Below are 16,587 nucleotides of genomic sequence, written 5' to 3' on the forward strand. Positions count from 1 at the left end.
CTGCAGTGACAATACACCCTGGGGCAGCTGTTTCTTGAAAGTGAGCTATTTCTAGTTCATATTCAAAAACAATTGTCTATGCAGGAAAAAGTGTCTATAGCTGCTGCATCCCTTTACAGATATGGTGGAGGAAGTATCATCTGAATTTCAGCTCCTGAGTTGCAGTTTTTACATTGGGAGTAGGTGGGGAAAAAACTATGGCCGTAGAATCATACCGGATAGCTTAGTCCCATTCATGTAGAAATGCACGTGCACTCAAAAATGGCTTTATTACCTACAACTACCCGCTGTTTGTTTTTAGGTCAGCACTTTGTATTAACACAAAAATTACAGGGAAAAAAAGCAATCGGATATGCTACACGTTTGGTGGTTTCAGCATTAACACTGAAGTGACAGCCCTGTAAAAAGGATACATAAACTTTTTAAAAAGCATTCACAATATGTATTTGGGCCAAATAAATAATTTTGCTTGATTAAAGTTATAGGACTTTAAACAGCCACAAGTCTAATTCTGAGTTTTATGACAGACAGTGGTAACATTAATGTTTGATGTACTGAGAATGGTTCACCATCCAAATAACATCTGGTCAGCGGTGGTTCTTTGGTCAGACGCTGATGGAACTGAGAGGATGGCTGAGTGTGGCTGATGGCAACAAATGTAAAATTCACCTCAAATATGTGTGTCCAATAAAGTTGCCATTTGGTTTAGGTTCATGGTATTTCTCATAATCTAGGCATTGCATATATTCTACAGTGAAGCAGATCCCATGTAGAGATGAAGTCTCCTCTTTGGACTCAGTAGGCAGATAAAACTAAATCGACTGAGTTCCACATGCAAACCAGAAACATGAAACTAAATCTAAAAATGGAGATACCTCCATTTAAAAATTGATTAGTCTTATGTTTTTAAATGCTGCAGCCAGAATACTAATGCACTCCAGAAAGAGGAAGTATTCGTCTTTGATTAACATTAGGATTTATTTATTTTTGTTCACTAATTATGTAAACATTTCACATTTTGTTTTAAAATCTGGCAGCCCAAATCAAAATTAATTTATATAGTGGTTATTGCAACAGATGTCACAAAGCAGATTTACAAATGTCCAAGCCCAAGCCCCCACTGAGCAAGCCATGAGTGATGGTGGCAAGGAATATTTTTGTTTTAAAATGAGTAGCTTTTAATTTTTAATTTATTTATTTATTTTAACATTATTTACTTTTAAATATCTGTTGACATACTTGTGTTTTTAGCATTCATGAATGTATATCTCACCATGTAACCTAAAGAACTAATAAATATATAAATAGCTTAGAAAGTTATTTAAAAGCTTTTGTGTGTGTGGTTACAATGATATAGAAAGAGAAGGACAGCTTTATTTTGTGTAAGATTAAAAAGACATGTAGAGTATTCCTGTGACATGAACCCGCCCAACTTCTTTTTTCATCTATTTTAATGATTTCCTCAGAGAGCCCAGCTCTCGCCTCCCTGACAGACATTTTAGCCTGACCATTGATCACACTGTTCTGATAGATGACCAACACTGCCAATACCAGCACATAGCCACGACCACACGGCTGGCAAGAAACGGCAGCTTTTGCTCTGAAGCACTGCTTTTTTTTTCCTGGGTAGCAACAAATTTGAGTTTGTCAGTAATTTTTCAACCATTGTGTAAAAGAAATAATACAAAATTGGTAGGTTTGTGATCTGATTTCATATCTATTATTAAATACAATTGTGTATGAGTTATGGCCAAAATAATTTTGAAAACTTCAAAAACTTTTTTGTGTTATTTGTCTATTGAAGACAATTGTTGCTTTTATATTATAGTTATGTGATAATTATGGCTGTAAGGACTTTGTGCTCTGTTCCCTATTCACTACCAACTGAGATGAATATTTCAGAATATATATATATATATATATATGTGTGTGTGTGTGTGTGTGTGTGTATGTAGTATGTATGTATATATATGTATGTATGTGTGTGTATATGTATGTATATGTATATATATATATATGTATATATGTGTGTGTGTATATATATATATATATATATATATATATATATATATATATGTGTGTGTGTGTGTGTGTATATTTATTTATTTATTTATTTATTTAGTCTTTTGTGTCTTTCACTAACATTCAGGCTGTTCACCTGATGTCAACAGACTAGAAAATGAAAGGTTTAAAAATCTTTTTTTTCATACATTTTTTTTTCTTCTTGTAAGAAACCTGTTCTGTCACCTTTTGTGATGGAACCAGTTGTAAGCCTTGAAGATATAGGTCAATTTGTGTGGTTCATGGATACTGAAGGGATTGCATAAAGGTAACTGTCATGGGCTCTTTACTGGGATGCTGGAAGGGATTGCGTAGATCTGGCAGCAGAATACATTTGTCTGATCTACTTTCATTAAATGTCTGATACTGCATGTGGACATTTTCTTTCACTGTAGTTTGAATCACCCTTTGAGTAACAAACAAAACAATAATATAACAATCTAATGTGCTATTTACTGAATTGTGAGGACTTTTTTATAATGTTTCTACATTTTTGAGATCTCAAATTTTGCCTGAAATAATTTTTCCTACCCATTTTTACAAGTCTTTTTTTAAGTCAAGTTGTCCCCTTTCCTGCCCTGAGTTTTCAGTTTGTTATGCTACTGCATTTTTATGAACTAAATGATTAATTTATGAATTAAATATTCCATTGCACTTAAAAGATGACGGTTTTGTAACGGGTCAGGTTCACTGATGTTTATTTACTAGTCCAAGTCTAGGTGGATTAGGACTACATGTTCTATTTGCCTATTATCTAATCATCCTACGTCAGATCTGCGTGGGGGTTTCGACCCTTGCATGGTTTCAACAGGACTGGTCATCGTTGCAGTTCACTCCGCCCCTACCGCTGTAGACGCTGTGCCTATGGCCCACAACTGAGCTGTCCGCTGTCCACAAGCCCATGGTGCTGAAATCACGGATCGCTAACAATGTAACGGCAATGAAACAAAGAAACTGGGACCCCGATGAACAGAATAATAATGGACGATGATTTGTTCCAGTTGAGGCAGCTACCGTGAGTGTATAGTTTATGTTTTTCATTCATTTGAACCTACGTGAGCCATTTTTAAATGCATTTTCACCAAAAGGCGTTGCTATTTCACTGTTCATATCATGAGAGGTTATATATTTATTTCATAAATGTCTGATTAACGCTTATAGACGCTTCTCATCTATATTTCCAGCAAATAATTTCATTCGACAATCGTTTTTATATATATATATATATATATATATATATATATATATATATATATATATATATATATATATATATATATATATGAGCTGTAGAGCGTTTTTATTTATTTATTTTTTTATTATTTATATGAAGAAACGGCATATACGCAGGCGTATGGGAAGGAGTTAGTCTGCTTTGTAAACAACGCAGGAAAACGACCCCTGCGTCTACAGGGCTTTTCATCAATATGGAATGATTGTAAGATCCGAAATAGGCGGCGCTTAAGTGGTTTTTTTTGTCGTGAGCAAACTCTTATTCATCGTCATTTTGACGAAGCTGTATGTACCCATTACAGACGCTACGTAGTCCATATATTAAGCAGTGCTATACAGAGCGCTTAATTCAGTTCTTGTGCTGTCTTAATAGTAGAATTAACCTACAGACTATGCTTCTTTACATGATTATTTTTGTTTGGTTTTGTTATGTAATATCCCTAAAACTGCATGTTGACCTCAACATGTATTATTAAAGCTATTTTTCCACAGGTTGAATCCCACATAAAAACTGTTCAATCCAACATGAATATGGTTTTGTTAAGGAAGTTATCAGATTCAGTTTGTAGTTTAATCTAAAACTCAGCGTTAACTGGATTGTTAACTAAGAAGTCTGTCTGAGACTAGCCAGATATCAGTACTTTCACCATTTGGTCTGGATAGGTAGAGTGGCTATAGCTTAGAAATGAGCAATGAAGAGCCATGTTTGTGATTTGGAAGTTCAGAGAGACGAGACCACCAGTGCAGGAGATCAGATCCTTGTTATGTCACAGTCAAAAGTGTGGAAATGTCACTGACTATGTGATTAAGTGGTTGGTTCATTGGGAGGAAATTTGCAATACTATTCTTGGTATTAACAGACAGGGTCTGTGTTTGTACTGTGTCTAATACTATGCTTGAATGAAGTTGTCACTTCAGGCTGTTTTGCCTAACCAGCTCACATGTCATGTCATGAAGGGCTTGATAGTTGTCAGGCTAGACCTGTGAGTCTGTTTGCATTTCCTCCCATTTTGTTCTGTTAGAATTCCCAGCCTTGCTGTTAGCTGCATTCAAGCTCACTGTTGTAGCAGTGCTGCTTGATTGATCAAGGCAGTTGTACTGTAAATGGGGCTAAATGAAGGTGTCTGTGTAATTACATTGCCTGTCTCTGCATGAGTGCTTTCTTCGAACAAAATGACAATGAGCACCGTGATTACAGTTATTAGACACAGTGCTCTCCTGCTCCATCAAACTGGTCTTAGATCAGTGGATAATTGGGTGCCCCTCAAAAACCTTGCATGTGAATTACAATAATTACAGGCATTAGCACCAAACTATTTATAGAGGTCTTCCTCTTGTGTCAGATCAGTAGAAAAGAACTGTGAATCAATTTTTAGATATTTATTAACTTTTCTTCCTTTTTCTGGAAAAGTGAGTCTCCTGGATCTTTCTAGCTGCAGAGTTTGGTTCCAACTTTAACCTAACTCATCTGGTCTAGCTAATTAATATTTCAGAAGTTCCAATTTCAAATCTAATCTAAAATACTAGGTCATCAAGAGACCTCAGTTAGCTGTGTGCTCTTTTAGGTTTGGGGCAGAGCAGATGACTATCTAGGATGACCACTTGGTTATTGGTCTGAAGATTATAGGCCTTTGTTATTGTGGTTGTAGGATAGAGCCCGGCTCCTTGAGAATGCACTTATACACAAGTTAAGGTTTTCCTTACATGTGCCAGGACATTAGGGCCATTACATAAAGGCCTAGTGAACCTTCCCCCTCTCCATAACAATAGAGGCGAGAAGCTTTTCTTCACATATTACATCTCAGGCTACTCTCCCTTTCCTGTCTGCCTGATCTGAACACAATTTTGCCCAGACAGGCAGTTCTCTTGTCACCTTGGTAACAGACTCGTTCTGAGCCAATGCAGTTCTGTAGTTGTTCTCTCCCCCCAGAAGTTTGTGCTAATTTATATGCTGGCAGTTAATATTTTCAGGGGGATGAATCATTGAATGCTGAGGGCTGATAAATAATGGCAGAATACTGTAGAGAAAGGAGGCAGTTGATGGCTTATTTTGCAGTTGCCTTGCTCTTGACAGAATAAGTCATTGAAAGCTGATGGTCTTCCTGTAAATAATGAAAGAATACGTCACCACAAGGAACAGAGGATATTTGTGTTTGTCAGGTGCTGGGAGGGTTGAAATAAATACATTTACTGGACAAAACCAAAAAGCTACATGCATTACAACATACAAACCATTTTGAACAACTGTTGACTGAGATTTGTTGGATCATGTGACCTAAATTCTTGATGGTGTGTCCGTTTTCCTGTCTCTTTAGCAGTGTGGTGAAGTTTCGGCATACCGGTCAGAGCAGTCGTTCAGAGGATGACTGTAGGACGAGGGATCAGATGGTGCAGGCAGAGGGAGAACCCACGGACACGGGGTTTGCAGCTCTGGAAGATGGAGCGCCGGTACCCCGAGAGTTCGCCAACCCCACTGACGGTACAGCCTTGTCCTGTTTACCGTTTCATTGACTAGGTGTAAAGAAACAGCGTAGAAAAAAAAAAAAAAAGCCAGGTTTGCCCCATTAGACATTTGTCTTTGCTTGATTAAGGCCAACCTAACACATTCTTTACCCAAGTAAATGACTAGAAACCACTTAAGAATGATGTATTTGAGCTTTGCATGACTCCAACTGACTCTTGCCACTAATTCAAATGCTTAACTAAACCAAAAAGACATGAATTTAAATTCCCGGTTGTTCATGGGATATCACTTTAAATTGGTAAACTAGACACTATTCTTTTGTACAAGGATCACAACTGATACTTGAGTCTCCTTTTCTAAAAGCAACAGCTTTAGCATTAAAGTTACCTTAAACAAATACTAAGCCAAAAACAAGGCAACATTATCAGTTCACTGAATAGTAAGTGCTATTTGGGCAAAAGCATAATATACAGTAGCTCATTATATATTATTTTAATATAAACAAACAAAATAAATAAATAGACCATGCTACTGACAGCACTATTACACATTGCCCGTTTCATTGATTTTGATATTGCTGTTCCCACATATTTTAGAGAACTTCAGAGATGTTTACATGACAATATGCAGCATTATGCCACTTTTGTTAAAAGTAAATATGATTAAAAAGTCTATCAAAAAGACAAATCTGATAAAAAAAAAAAACCTCGTGCAGTGCTTAGTGTGTATTTGACATCCATGTGTGTCCCCTTAGAAAATGAAATACACCATAAATGGCATTTTGCTTTCAGTTTTGAGTGAACAGTATATAGGGATGCAGGTTTCCACAGATTAAGGATGATTAAATCAGTCCACAATGTCAGCACATTGCATGCAAACTTTGCATTGTGCTAATCAGCTTGTAGTCTGTACTGCAAATTTCAACTCCCAGTATATAGCCAGCCTGAGCCAGCGTAAAGTTAATACCTATCCTCAACCAAGGAATAAACAAATCCACTATCTTCTAAAAAGTGGGACTAATTTGATAAGCTTGATACACAGGTAAAATTACAGTTAATTCAATGAAGATATGATCAACTGATCATATAAAGATATCATCTTTAAACTTGAAACTATACATTACTTCCATCTGTGAAGTGATAGATAAATATGAAACACTTTAAAGCAATGACATAGGGCCGATTCATAAAACCCGACCGCGAAAGGAAAAGGCAAAATGTGTAATAAATGTTACCGTGGCAATAATTAGCTCACCGTTGTCACCTTACCATTGCAGTTAATTCACTTGTGCCCGAAGGTGAAAGCCAATCAAAACTGACATGTAAATGAGGCCTTGCATATTTAAAACCCACATCAAGACAGACTAAACCAAGTTATAAAAAAATGTGACCCGTTTGTAGCCTTCACTAAGATTAATTTAATACTTTTTCTAAATTATGGCAGAGCAGCAAAATCTTAACATTCTTCCTCTATAACACCTAAATTTGCACTATTCATTGCAAATGTTTGTGGCATTCTGATCCTTCTTAAGCAGGTTATCTTCCTCTTCGTGTACTCCTGTTATTTCAGTTTCAAAGTTTGCCATCAAACAGACAAAACAGTTTGTTCAAACACACCAGAAATGTTTTAAATAAATTTGACAGTTAGCTAAATGGGGGTGTGTGCAGAATTATGTTTTCCTTCATGTGTGATCAAATGCTGTTAGACACATCAGTTTCTTACCGGGACATTTAACATCAGACAGGTTCAGGTGGCATTGTTTTTATGAATTGCTAATGTTATTGTAACAGTGAGCGGTAAGGACGCGGGCGCAAGTGTGGAGAAGAGTGAGATTTATTAGGGCAGATCCAGATTCAGAGTCGTTATAATGGTCCAGGGTCATTGAGCCAATACAGAGATTACAGGGATACATTACAAACAAAGAAAAACACACAAAGGCAAACAGGGAAAGTAGGCTATTACAAAGAAGCTAGGAATTACATAAACAGACATGATTTAACAAAAACAACAGTTCAACTCACAGCCATCTGGACACAGGCTTTCAAAAACATCCCAGCATACATTCAATGAGCCACCAAGCCAAAGGCCACAAGACAGGGTTTAAATACATGAACCGATAAACACCAAACAAGGCACAGGTGCAAATCATGAACGGTCAAAAGCAAAACAAGGACTGGAAGAGAATGGAGGAAGAAACATGACAAGGAAACCATGGAACACGGATGATAGGAGGGCCCAACCGTGACAGTCATATGCAAACGAGTTAAAATACGCCAGTACCACATATCACACAAATGATAAAATCCACATGGTAAAATCAGTCAATCCACATTTATTAATGAAGAAACGTGTACTTGCTACTTGCTGTTAAAATCACATTAAATCCGGTCAATACTTTGATATTTGTGCATAGTTTTATTATCACAGTTCATTGAAATGAGTTTTGAAATTCCATACAAATTCTGTGTTGATGTATCTATCCATTAGCATGTGTTTCTGCTGCGTATGCACTAATGCTTCATCTGTGTGCATGCTGTCATCCGGCCGTAGATACGTTCATGGTGGAGGATGCCGTGGAGGCCATTGGCTTAGGCATGTTTCAGTGGAAGCTCTCCATCATCACAGGCCTCTCCTGGGTAAAGCCCCACTCTGCACCCCGAGCTCAAACATTCACTTGGACAACTGACAGGAAATGGCTTAATGGTGCTCTATGCGGAAGCTGGCGTCCGCGCTAGTGCTTGCCATTGCTCTGCAGTATTAAATGTTGGTGTTGACAGTGCAGTAGTGAGGGTGGGCATATGCCCCTCACCACTGACCTTAACCCGGCGTTTTTTTTTTGTTGTTTTTTTTTTATTGTGTGTGCGCGCAGATGGCGGATGCCATGGAGATGATGATTCTCAGTGTCCTGGCGCCGCAGCTGCACTGTGAGTGGAGGCTGCCCAGCTGGGAGGTGGCGCTGCTCACGTCGGTACTACTACAACAGCACCACCCAAAACAGCCACTTCCTCCCTGAGGCACATGCAGTGCTACTAGGAAAACCCTCGCTGAAGGGAGAAATGGTTTTCTGCAATAATAAATGAAGCTGCTTACTGTCTGTGTTTGTTTTACTCTCTGTCTGTGTGGTCTTCTCTCCACTCTCTCTTTCTTTCTCTTTCTCTCTCTCTTTGCTGTAGGTTGTATTTATTGGAATGATGATCAGCTCTTCATTATGGGGGAACATATCTGATAGGTACGGGCGAAAAACTGTAAGTATTAGCAAGATATTTTAAATGATCTGTCATAAGCAATATTATAGAATAGACGCACATATGTATGCAGTTCACAGTTTGTTATAAAATGTATGTATGTGCATGTACATGTATTCTGTGTGTGTGTGTGTGTGTGTTTTCCAGGGTCTGAAAATGAGTGTCCTGTGGACTCTCTTCTATGGGATCCTCAGCGCATTCGCTCCTGTTTATGGATGGATCCTGTTCCTTCGAGCCTTGGTCGGCTTTGGGATCGGAGGAGCTCCTCAGTCGTACGTGGCGGTCAATAGAAAATTTCCTGATATCATTAATGCTGTCAAGCTGCCCCTTAAATGTTATGAAATCTCCTTATTTTTGAGTCATGTTTGAGTATTAGAATCCTTCCTGTGGCATGGATCCACCTATAGTCATCCTTAATGTGTTTTTGTTTTTTTTTGTCATTTGTAGAGTGACACTGTATGCCGAGTTTCTCCCCATGAAATCCCGAGCCACGTGCATTCTGCTGATTGAGGTATCAGAATTAAGCATATGAGTGCCATTCAAGTATGAGTTATCTGGGTTGTGATATGTGTCTTTTCTGTCATGTTTGCATTGTGTTAAATACTTACTTTGTATGCCTGTGTATGCCTGTGTGTGCGTGTGTGTGCGTGCGTGCGTGTGTGTGTATGTGCATGCGTGTGTGTGTGTGTGTGCGTGTGTGTGTGTGCATGCATGCGCGTGCGTGTGTGCGTGCGTGCGTGCGTGCGTGCGTGTGTATGTGCATGCGTGTGTGTGTACGTGTGTGTGCGTGCGTGCGTGCGTGCGTGTGCATGCGTGTGTGTGTGTGTGCGTGCGTGTGTGCATGTGTGTGTGCGTGTGTGTGCGTGCGTGTGTGTATGTGTGTGTGTTTGCGTGTGTGTGTGTGTGCGGGCGGGCTTGCGTGCGTGCGCGTGCGTGTGTGTGTGTATGTGTGTGTGTGTGTGTGTTTGTGTGCGTGCGTGCGTGCGTGCGTGTGTGTGCATGCGTGCGTGTTTGCGTGCGTGCGTGTGTGCGTGCGTGTGTGTGTGCGTGCGTGTGTGTAGATTTTCTGGGCTCTGGGCACAGTGTTTGAAGTGCTGCTTGCGATCCTGGTGATGCCCACACTGGGCTGGCGTTGGCTGCTCACCCTGTCCACCATCCCACTCTTCATCTTCGCCCTCCTCTGCTTCGTATGTTTTACACACACAGACACACCCTCCCGAAATTCTCCCCCTTGTTTGCCGCCGGGTCCTCATGTTTCTAACGTGTGTGTTATATGCAGTGGCTGCCAGAGAGTGCCCGTTATGACGTTCTGACTGGGGACAAGGAGAAGGCTCTGAACACACTCAAACGCATTGCCATGGAGAACAGGGTCCCAATGCCACTGGGCAAGCTCATAGTGGCCAGGCAGGTAGTGTATAACATCTCCACATCACATTCTGCTCTGTTCAAACTAACTGAACTGAGGCTCCATCTTTATGCCGACGTGACGAAGACCGTCACTTAGGAAGGGTAAATGGGTGCTCTCTGGCTGCTGTGCCAGGCATCTGGTTCTTTGGTCCAGTGGTCAGAGCTCACATGTACCTCCTGTCAAACCCAGGTTTGAGTCCCAGATAGTCCCAGCCTTTGTTATGACCATGTGTAGTAATCCATAGGTAAAAAACTATGCATGATGTTCAAGAATACTATTTATAAGATCAAGGGTTCTTCCTCATGCTCTAGGGAGTTTTTCCTTGCCACAGTCACCCTTGGCTTGCTCACTGGGGCTTGGACTCTGACATTTGTAAAGCTGCTTTGTAACAATGGCTGTTGTAAAAAGTGCTATATAAATAAATTTGACTTGACTTGACTATGGAAGCTTTTTTTTAAAAAAAAAGTTTGGAGCTGAAATTATGAAAACTGTGTAAGTGTTGAAAATCAGGAATTGTAATAGATGATTAGTAAGGTAATGTGGCTAAGGTCTTGCTCTAGTAATTTTAAATGTTGTGTGTTAGAGTAGAGCCCAGAAGTGTGTGTGTGTGTGTGTGTGTGTGTGTGTGTGTGTGTGTGTGTGTGTTGTCAGGAGGACAGAGGGAAGATAAAGGACCTGTTCTTACCACACGTCCGCTGGACTACAGTTCTGCTCTGGTTCATATGGTGAGGAGTGCACCACTCTCTGATCCTCTCACAGTCCTCTACATGACAAATCACAAACATATGCATTTACTAAACTGAGTGGTGCTGTACACACCAGGTCTTCAGCCGCAGTCTTCAGTGCCCATCCACAGGGACCCCCGAACCCTGATTCTTTTGTTTCGCTTGTTCCAGGTTCTCTAATGCTTTCTCCTACTATGGACTTGTACTACTGACCACAGAGCTTTTTCAGGAGGGCGGGGCCTGTGGAGGTAAGTCATCCCATGCGATTTACAACTGATGCAACATCATACAAACCTGCTCTTCCTGGGAAATTAATTAATATTTTTGTAATTTTAATATTTTCCGTTACCAGTCCTGTTTATTTTAAATGAGCAGTCAGATGAGTAAAATCAAAATGAGTCAAATGAGTTTTTTTGTCTCCCCCTAGAGGCCAAAGGTAGTAAGACTGAGCCAAGCTGTAACCTTGAGTGCAAATATCTCAATCCGGATGATTACAAAGACTTGCTCTGGACTACACTCTCTGAATTCCCAGGTAATTTCTCTGTCTCGACGCAGTCACCCTAGCTATCCACACCATTCAACAGCCACTGAAAGACATTTGTTTGCTGATCATCGCAGGTCTTCTTGTGACCCTGTGGGTTATCGACAGGCTGGGGAGGAAGAAGACGATGGCGCTGTGCTTCCTCGTCTTCTCGATCTGCATCATGCCGCTCTATGCCTGTGTAGGCAGGTAGAGATGGAGTGTTCCTCCCACGCTCCCTTTTGCCCTTCTAAGTTTTCTTGCTCGTACTCTCCCTCCCCCTCGTGATGTTTTTATATAGAAACTGGCAGGATGGTGCTTGCAATGTCTGATTAATGCTTTTTTTTACTCTAAATGGATGTGTCAACTGCGAAATGTTGATTTTTGCTAAATTAGGAGATAACTGAATGTGAGGTAATATATATATATTTTTTCTCCTGCCTCTACTGTGGGTTATAGTGAACTGACCAGTAGAAGGGACAGAGTTACAGCAGTGAGTCCAGGGCCAGGAACCGCCCCCCTAGTGCTTCTGCTGATATATTTAGGCTCTTGGCAACACACATTATCATCTTAGCTGTGATGTTTTGCCAGAATGTCTTTTCTTTTTTATCAATTTGTGCAATGCTTTAATGATTCAATTGGCAAAATACTGAACAGGAAGAGCAATGGAAGCAGTGGTTACTGCATTGGAGATGTATGTAACGCTGTATGTAATGTTGTAGGTATGCACAATGCTGTAGGTGTATGTAACACTGAAGGAGTAAGAAATGTTACGGGAATACATAATACTGTAGGAGAATGTAATACTGTAGATGTATATAATGCTATAGGTGTACATAACATAACGTACAGGTGTGCATAATGTAATATAGTGCTCTAGGTGTACATAATGTAGTGTGTATAACGAGTATGTAATGCTATATGTAACACTGGGTGTACCTGACGCTGCAGGTGTATGTAATGTTGTAGGTGTGTGTAATGTTGTAGGAGTGTGTAATACTGTAGATGTGTGTAATGCTGTAGGCATGTGTAGTGATGTAGTTGTGTGTAATGTAGGTGTGTGTAATGTAGGAGTGTGTAATTTTGTAGGAGTGTGTGATGCAGGAGTGTGTAATGATGTAGGAGTATGTAATGATGTAGATGTGTGTAATGTTGTAGGTGTGTGTAATGTAGCAGTGTGTAATGTGCTTATCTCTGTTCCAGGACCTCTTTAACCATTCTGATCTTCATTGCGAGAGCATTCATCGCTGGAGGCTTTCAGGCAGCTTACGTTTATACACCGGAGGTGAGGGGTTGCCCAAACACCCTAAGACTGATGTCACGATGCTAACATAAGCTTCAGTTATATTACACTATTAATGTTTTATCCATAGTTTCAATTTTGGCTAAGTGGAATTTCTTACTAAGGATAAGACCCAATTACACACAGTGCCACCTGTAGGCAGTTCTGACATGATGCTGTTGCATATATATATATATATATATATATATATATAGCACAGCAAAGTTAATTAGTTGTATCGCAGTATAGTTAGTATTGTTAATTGTCATTAAGTGCAGTGTCCTCTAGAATTATTGCCATGCTGGGTAAAGATGGGTAAGAAACGGGTAAATGTATCAGCACAGTCTTTCAGTGACAAGTGGTTTCATAGTTAAGATATATAATTTTCTCAAAAAAAAGAAAAGAAAAAAAAACATTAAAATTTATTTAATCCAGAATGTTTACTTATGTTAATTAAGGACCCTAATAATTCTAGAGGGTACGTTAAACTAAGCTTAAACAGGTGTCCTTTCTTACTATACATACCTGTTCTTGTTTTGTAAATGCAGAGACATATATATGTATTTATATACATATTACTTCTTGCTCTTCATATAAAGCACAGTACTCAGCACTCATTCATTGAGATATGACATCAGCATACTATACAGGTTGATAGTTCAAGTCCACTCATTGAATATTTGGGGTACTCCAGGTATGTTTCCTGGTTACACATTTAAAACACCACCAATAGCACATTTAAAAATTTTTTGAAAACTTTGCATTCTGTTTAATTGAAATAGCATTCTATTTCTTTTTTTTAAAACTATTTTACTTTACTGTATAGTCAAACCTTTTACAGTTTAAAGAGTGCCAGCTGGGATATTGATATTTTATGTCCTGCTTAGTGTAATGTAAATCTCTCTCTCTCTCTCTCTCTCTCTCTCTCTCTCTCTCTCTCTCTCTCTCTCTCTCTCTCTCTCTCTCTCTCTCTCTCTCTCCTCCTTCCTCCATCCCTCCTTCCCCAGGTGTATCCAACAGCGACAAGAGCCCTTGGTCTGGGTACAAGCAGTGGTATGGCCCGTGTGGGAGCACTCATCACCCCCTTTGTGGCACAGGTGCTGTAGCTAGAGCTACTGGCCTTCTTTCACACTGACAAATGCGAATACTTCTGCAAGCTAGATGATGGATTTACAGCATGTGTCTTGATTTCAGTAAAGGTCAGCCTAGGCTAAACTATATCAGGGCCATTTTACAGAAACAGCACAACATCGCCTCCTAGTCGAGGGTCAAATCCTGCAAGGTTTTCTCACTCGGTTAATCTAAAATATTTGTTCTCTATTATACCTTTCTCAGCATGTGGTTAGATATATGTTAACCCAACAATGAATTTCCACAAATTATAAAGTGGAATCATCTTTGGAATAATCTAGAATGAACGTGTCAAATTAATTGCAGTCATCAACATAACTTTTGGGTTTGATGGGTTGTACGAACGGTTTTATCACTGCATACTGCCTGACCCACTAACGGTCAGTGCCTCTGGCAAAGGTGGAGTGGCAATCATGGGTTACAGGGTGTACCTGAGCTTCTCGCTTCCTGCTCTGCCCTGCAGGTGATGCTGGAGTCGTCCGTGTACCTGACGCTATCCGTGTACTGCTGCTGCTGCCTGCTCGCTGCCGCCGCGTCCTGCGCACTGCCCATCGAGACGACGGGCCGCGGTCTGCAGGAGTCCAGCCACAGAGTGGAGTGGGGTCAGGAGATGATGGGCCGAGCCACTAGCCCCAGCCCGGACAGTACTCACCGCTCCAGCTCCGGATCACAAGACTGAGGCAGGCGGTAGACGAAAGACAGCTGGAGCACAGACAGGAAAGAGAAATGGTGAAATGGTCAAAGGTTGTGGGGGGAGGAATGTTCATATTATGGTTTTGGGTATGTGTGAAGAAAGAGTCAGTCGGCAAAGGTGGTCTCGTTAGTCATGTGACTCAAGGGCGGAGCATGGATCCAGGACAGACGGCCAGTAATGGTGTCTGAGCAACCTTCTCTACACTGGGCCAGTGTATCTGGACTGTACAAAACAATGGTGCAGGATATATGACAAGCTCCTTGGCAGTGATCCACCCATGTTAGTATTACTTCAGACAACAGCCTGAGTTCACAGCCACCCACTGTTCATAATATTCACCATTAAAGGAATACTTCACCAAAAAAGCTAGTGTTATGAAAAAATACTCTTAGGGGCCAGCAAATAAGGTTTTGCTAATACTGCTCCCCATTACCCTGCATTCACTGTTGACCATGGTAGCTTATTTGGGAGGGAGGTGAGGGTTGTGGAATTACTGTCTCACATGGTCTCATAAGTCAGAGACTGATAGGCTAAGTGCCCTGGAACATAGCTGCCTCCACTGTTGTTTTAAATGGCTCTCTCTGTAACCAGTAGGTAGGCCCTACATTAGTCCTACTGTTGACCTTTCCACTATTTTTTCTGAAGGAGACTTAGTTTGGATGGAGGGATGTGTAAATAAATTAACGTGCAGAAGTGAAGCTGCTGGGCGATAAATGAACGACTTACAACATGTGTAAAATCATGATTTCTGGTGTTTATTTAACTACATAAAAGAGCCTCACCACACATCACCTGCCCACACCAAAAAAACAAAAAACACCACAAAAATGTCTCTTTCAAATTAAATCTCGCAGTCCACCACAGAAACCTTGTTGTTCACACTCCCTTCATTAGTTTCCGTCTATGGATCGAAGCATGTCGTGAATGTCATATCTGCTATCGTTTTCAACATTCTACCCTGTCAGAGAGCACCTCTCACAGACCTCAGGTCCCATTTAGTGGGCTTGCTCTGCCAGACAGGTCAACACATTAGCATGGTGTCTCCAATTAGCAGCAAGCCACCCACAGTCATTTCAATAATGAATATGAACGCACACTAGTCATTGCTTATTAAAGTTAAGCATCCTTTGAAAACCCAGAGAGAATCCTATAGCAGTAAAATTATGGCTTCAGCCAAGTCAAGGCAATATATATATATATATATATATATATATATATATATATATATATATATATATATATATATATATATATATATATATAAAATTAGCATGTTACAGAATACTTACTGCCGAGTTCTATTTTATATATATATATATATATATATATATATATATATATATATATATATATATATTTATTTTTTTCTATTATATTTATCATTTTATTTGCACATATAATACAGGAGGACAATACAGGAAATTGTTCAATATGATACACATTTCTCAACTAAATAATTAAGAATCAAAGCTGCCATTGTTTTAACCCTAACCCTCAACACATTCAGACAGAAGAGGCGTGGTAGGTCCATCCCCAACCGTCATAGAAGTCTCCCCTTCTTTCATCACAGATTACTTGGTTTATTTCATTACCGTCACCGTCTTTCACTTGTATCTGTACAATGGAGAGGAGCTTTGTTTCTGGGATTAGGGTTCATTGCCGAGTCAATTTAAAGGTCAGGGTATAGTGTGAAGCTGTGCACGGGTGGCATCGATTCTTTCGGTGCCATCTCAGTTCAGCACATTTGGTATACGAGTTGAAAATTAACTGGATTTCACTAGAAATGAATTCACCTTGTTGAATGACCTCTTCAGATGACAGTTT

General features: G+C 39.9%; 1 protein-coding gene across 2 annotated transcripts; it reads left to right on the forward strand.

Annotated features, from left to right (window-relative positions):
* Positions 1 to 2,888: 2,888 nt before the first annotated feature.
* svopa (SV2 related protein a) lies at positions 2,889 to 15,970 on the forward strand. Of its 2 annotated transcripts, none has more exons than XM_027009319.2 (16): positions 2,889 to 3,076; positions 5,610 to 5,773; positions 8,309 to 8,394; positions 8,628 to 8,726; positions 8,932 to 9,003; positions 9,151 to 9,275; positions 9,451 to 9,514; positions 10,065 to 10,190; positions 10,283 to 10,411; positions 11,063 to 11,136; positions 11,308 to 11,384; positions 11,564 to 11,668; positions 11,755 to 11,866; positions 12,860 to 12,941; positions 13,946 to 14,035; positions 14,533 to 15,970. In XM_027009319.2, exons 1-16 carry the CDS (start codon positions 3,027 to 3,029, stop codon positions 14,746 to 14,748), a joined length of 1,671 nt encoding a protein of 556 aa, XP_026865120.2. In that variant the 5' UTR covers positions 2,889 to 3,026; the 3' UTR covers positions 14,749 to 15,970. The 2 variants fall into 2 exon arrangements, with proteins under 2 accessions (XP_026865120.2, XP_026865121.2); XM_027009320.2 differs by having other exon boundaries at positions 5,613 to 5,773.
* The last annotated feature ends 617 nt before the right edge of the window (positions 15,971 to 16,587 follow it).

Source organism: Electrophorus electricus, chromosome 5 (genome assembly GCF_013358815.1).
Source record: "Electrophorus electricus isolate fEleEle1 chromosome 5, fEleEle1.pri, whole genome shotgun sequence".
Taxonomy (NCBI): Eukaryota; Metazoa; Chordata; class Actinopteri; order Gymnotiformes; family Gymnotidae; genus Electrophorus; species Electrophorus electricus.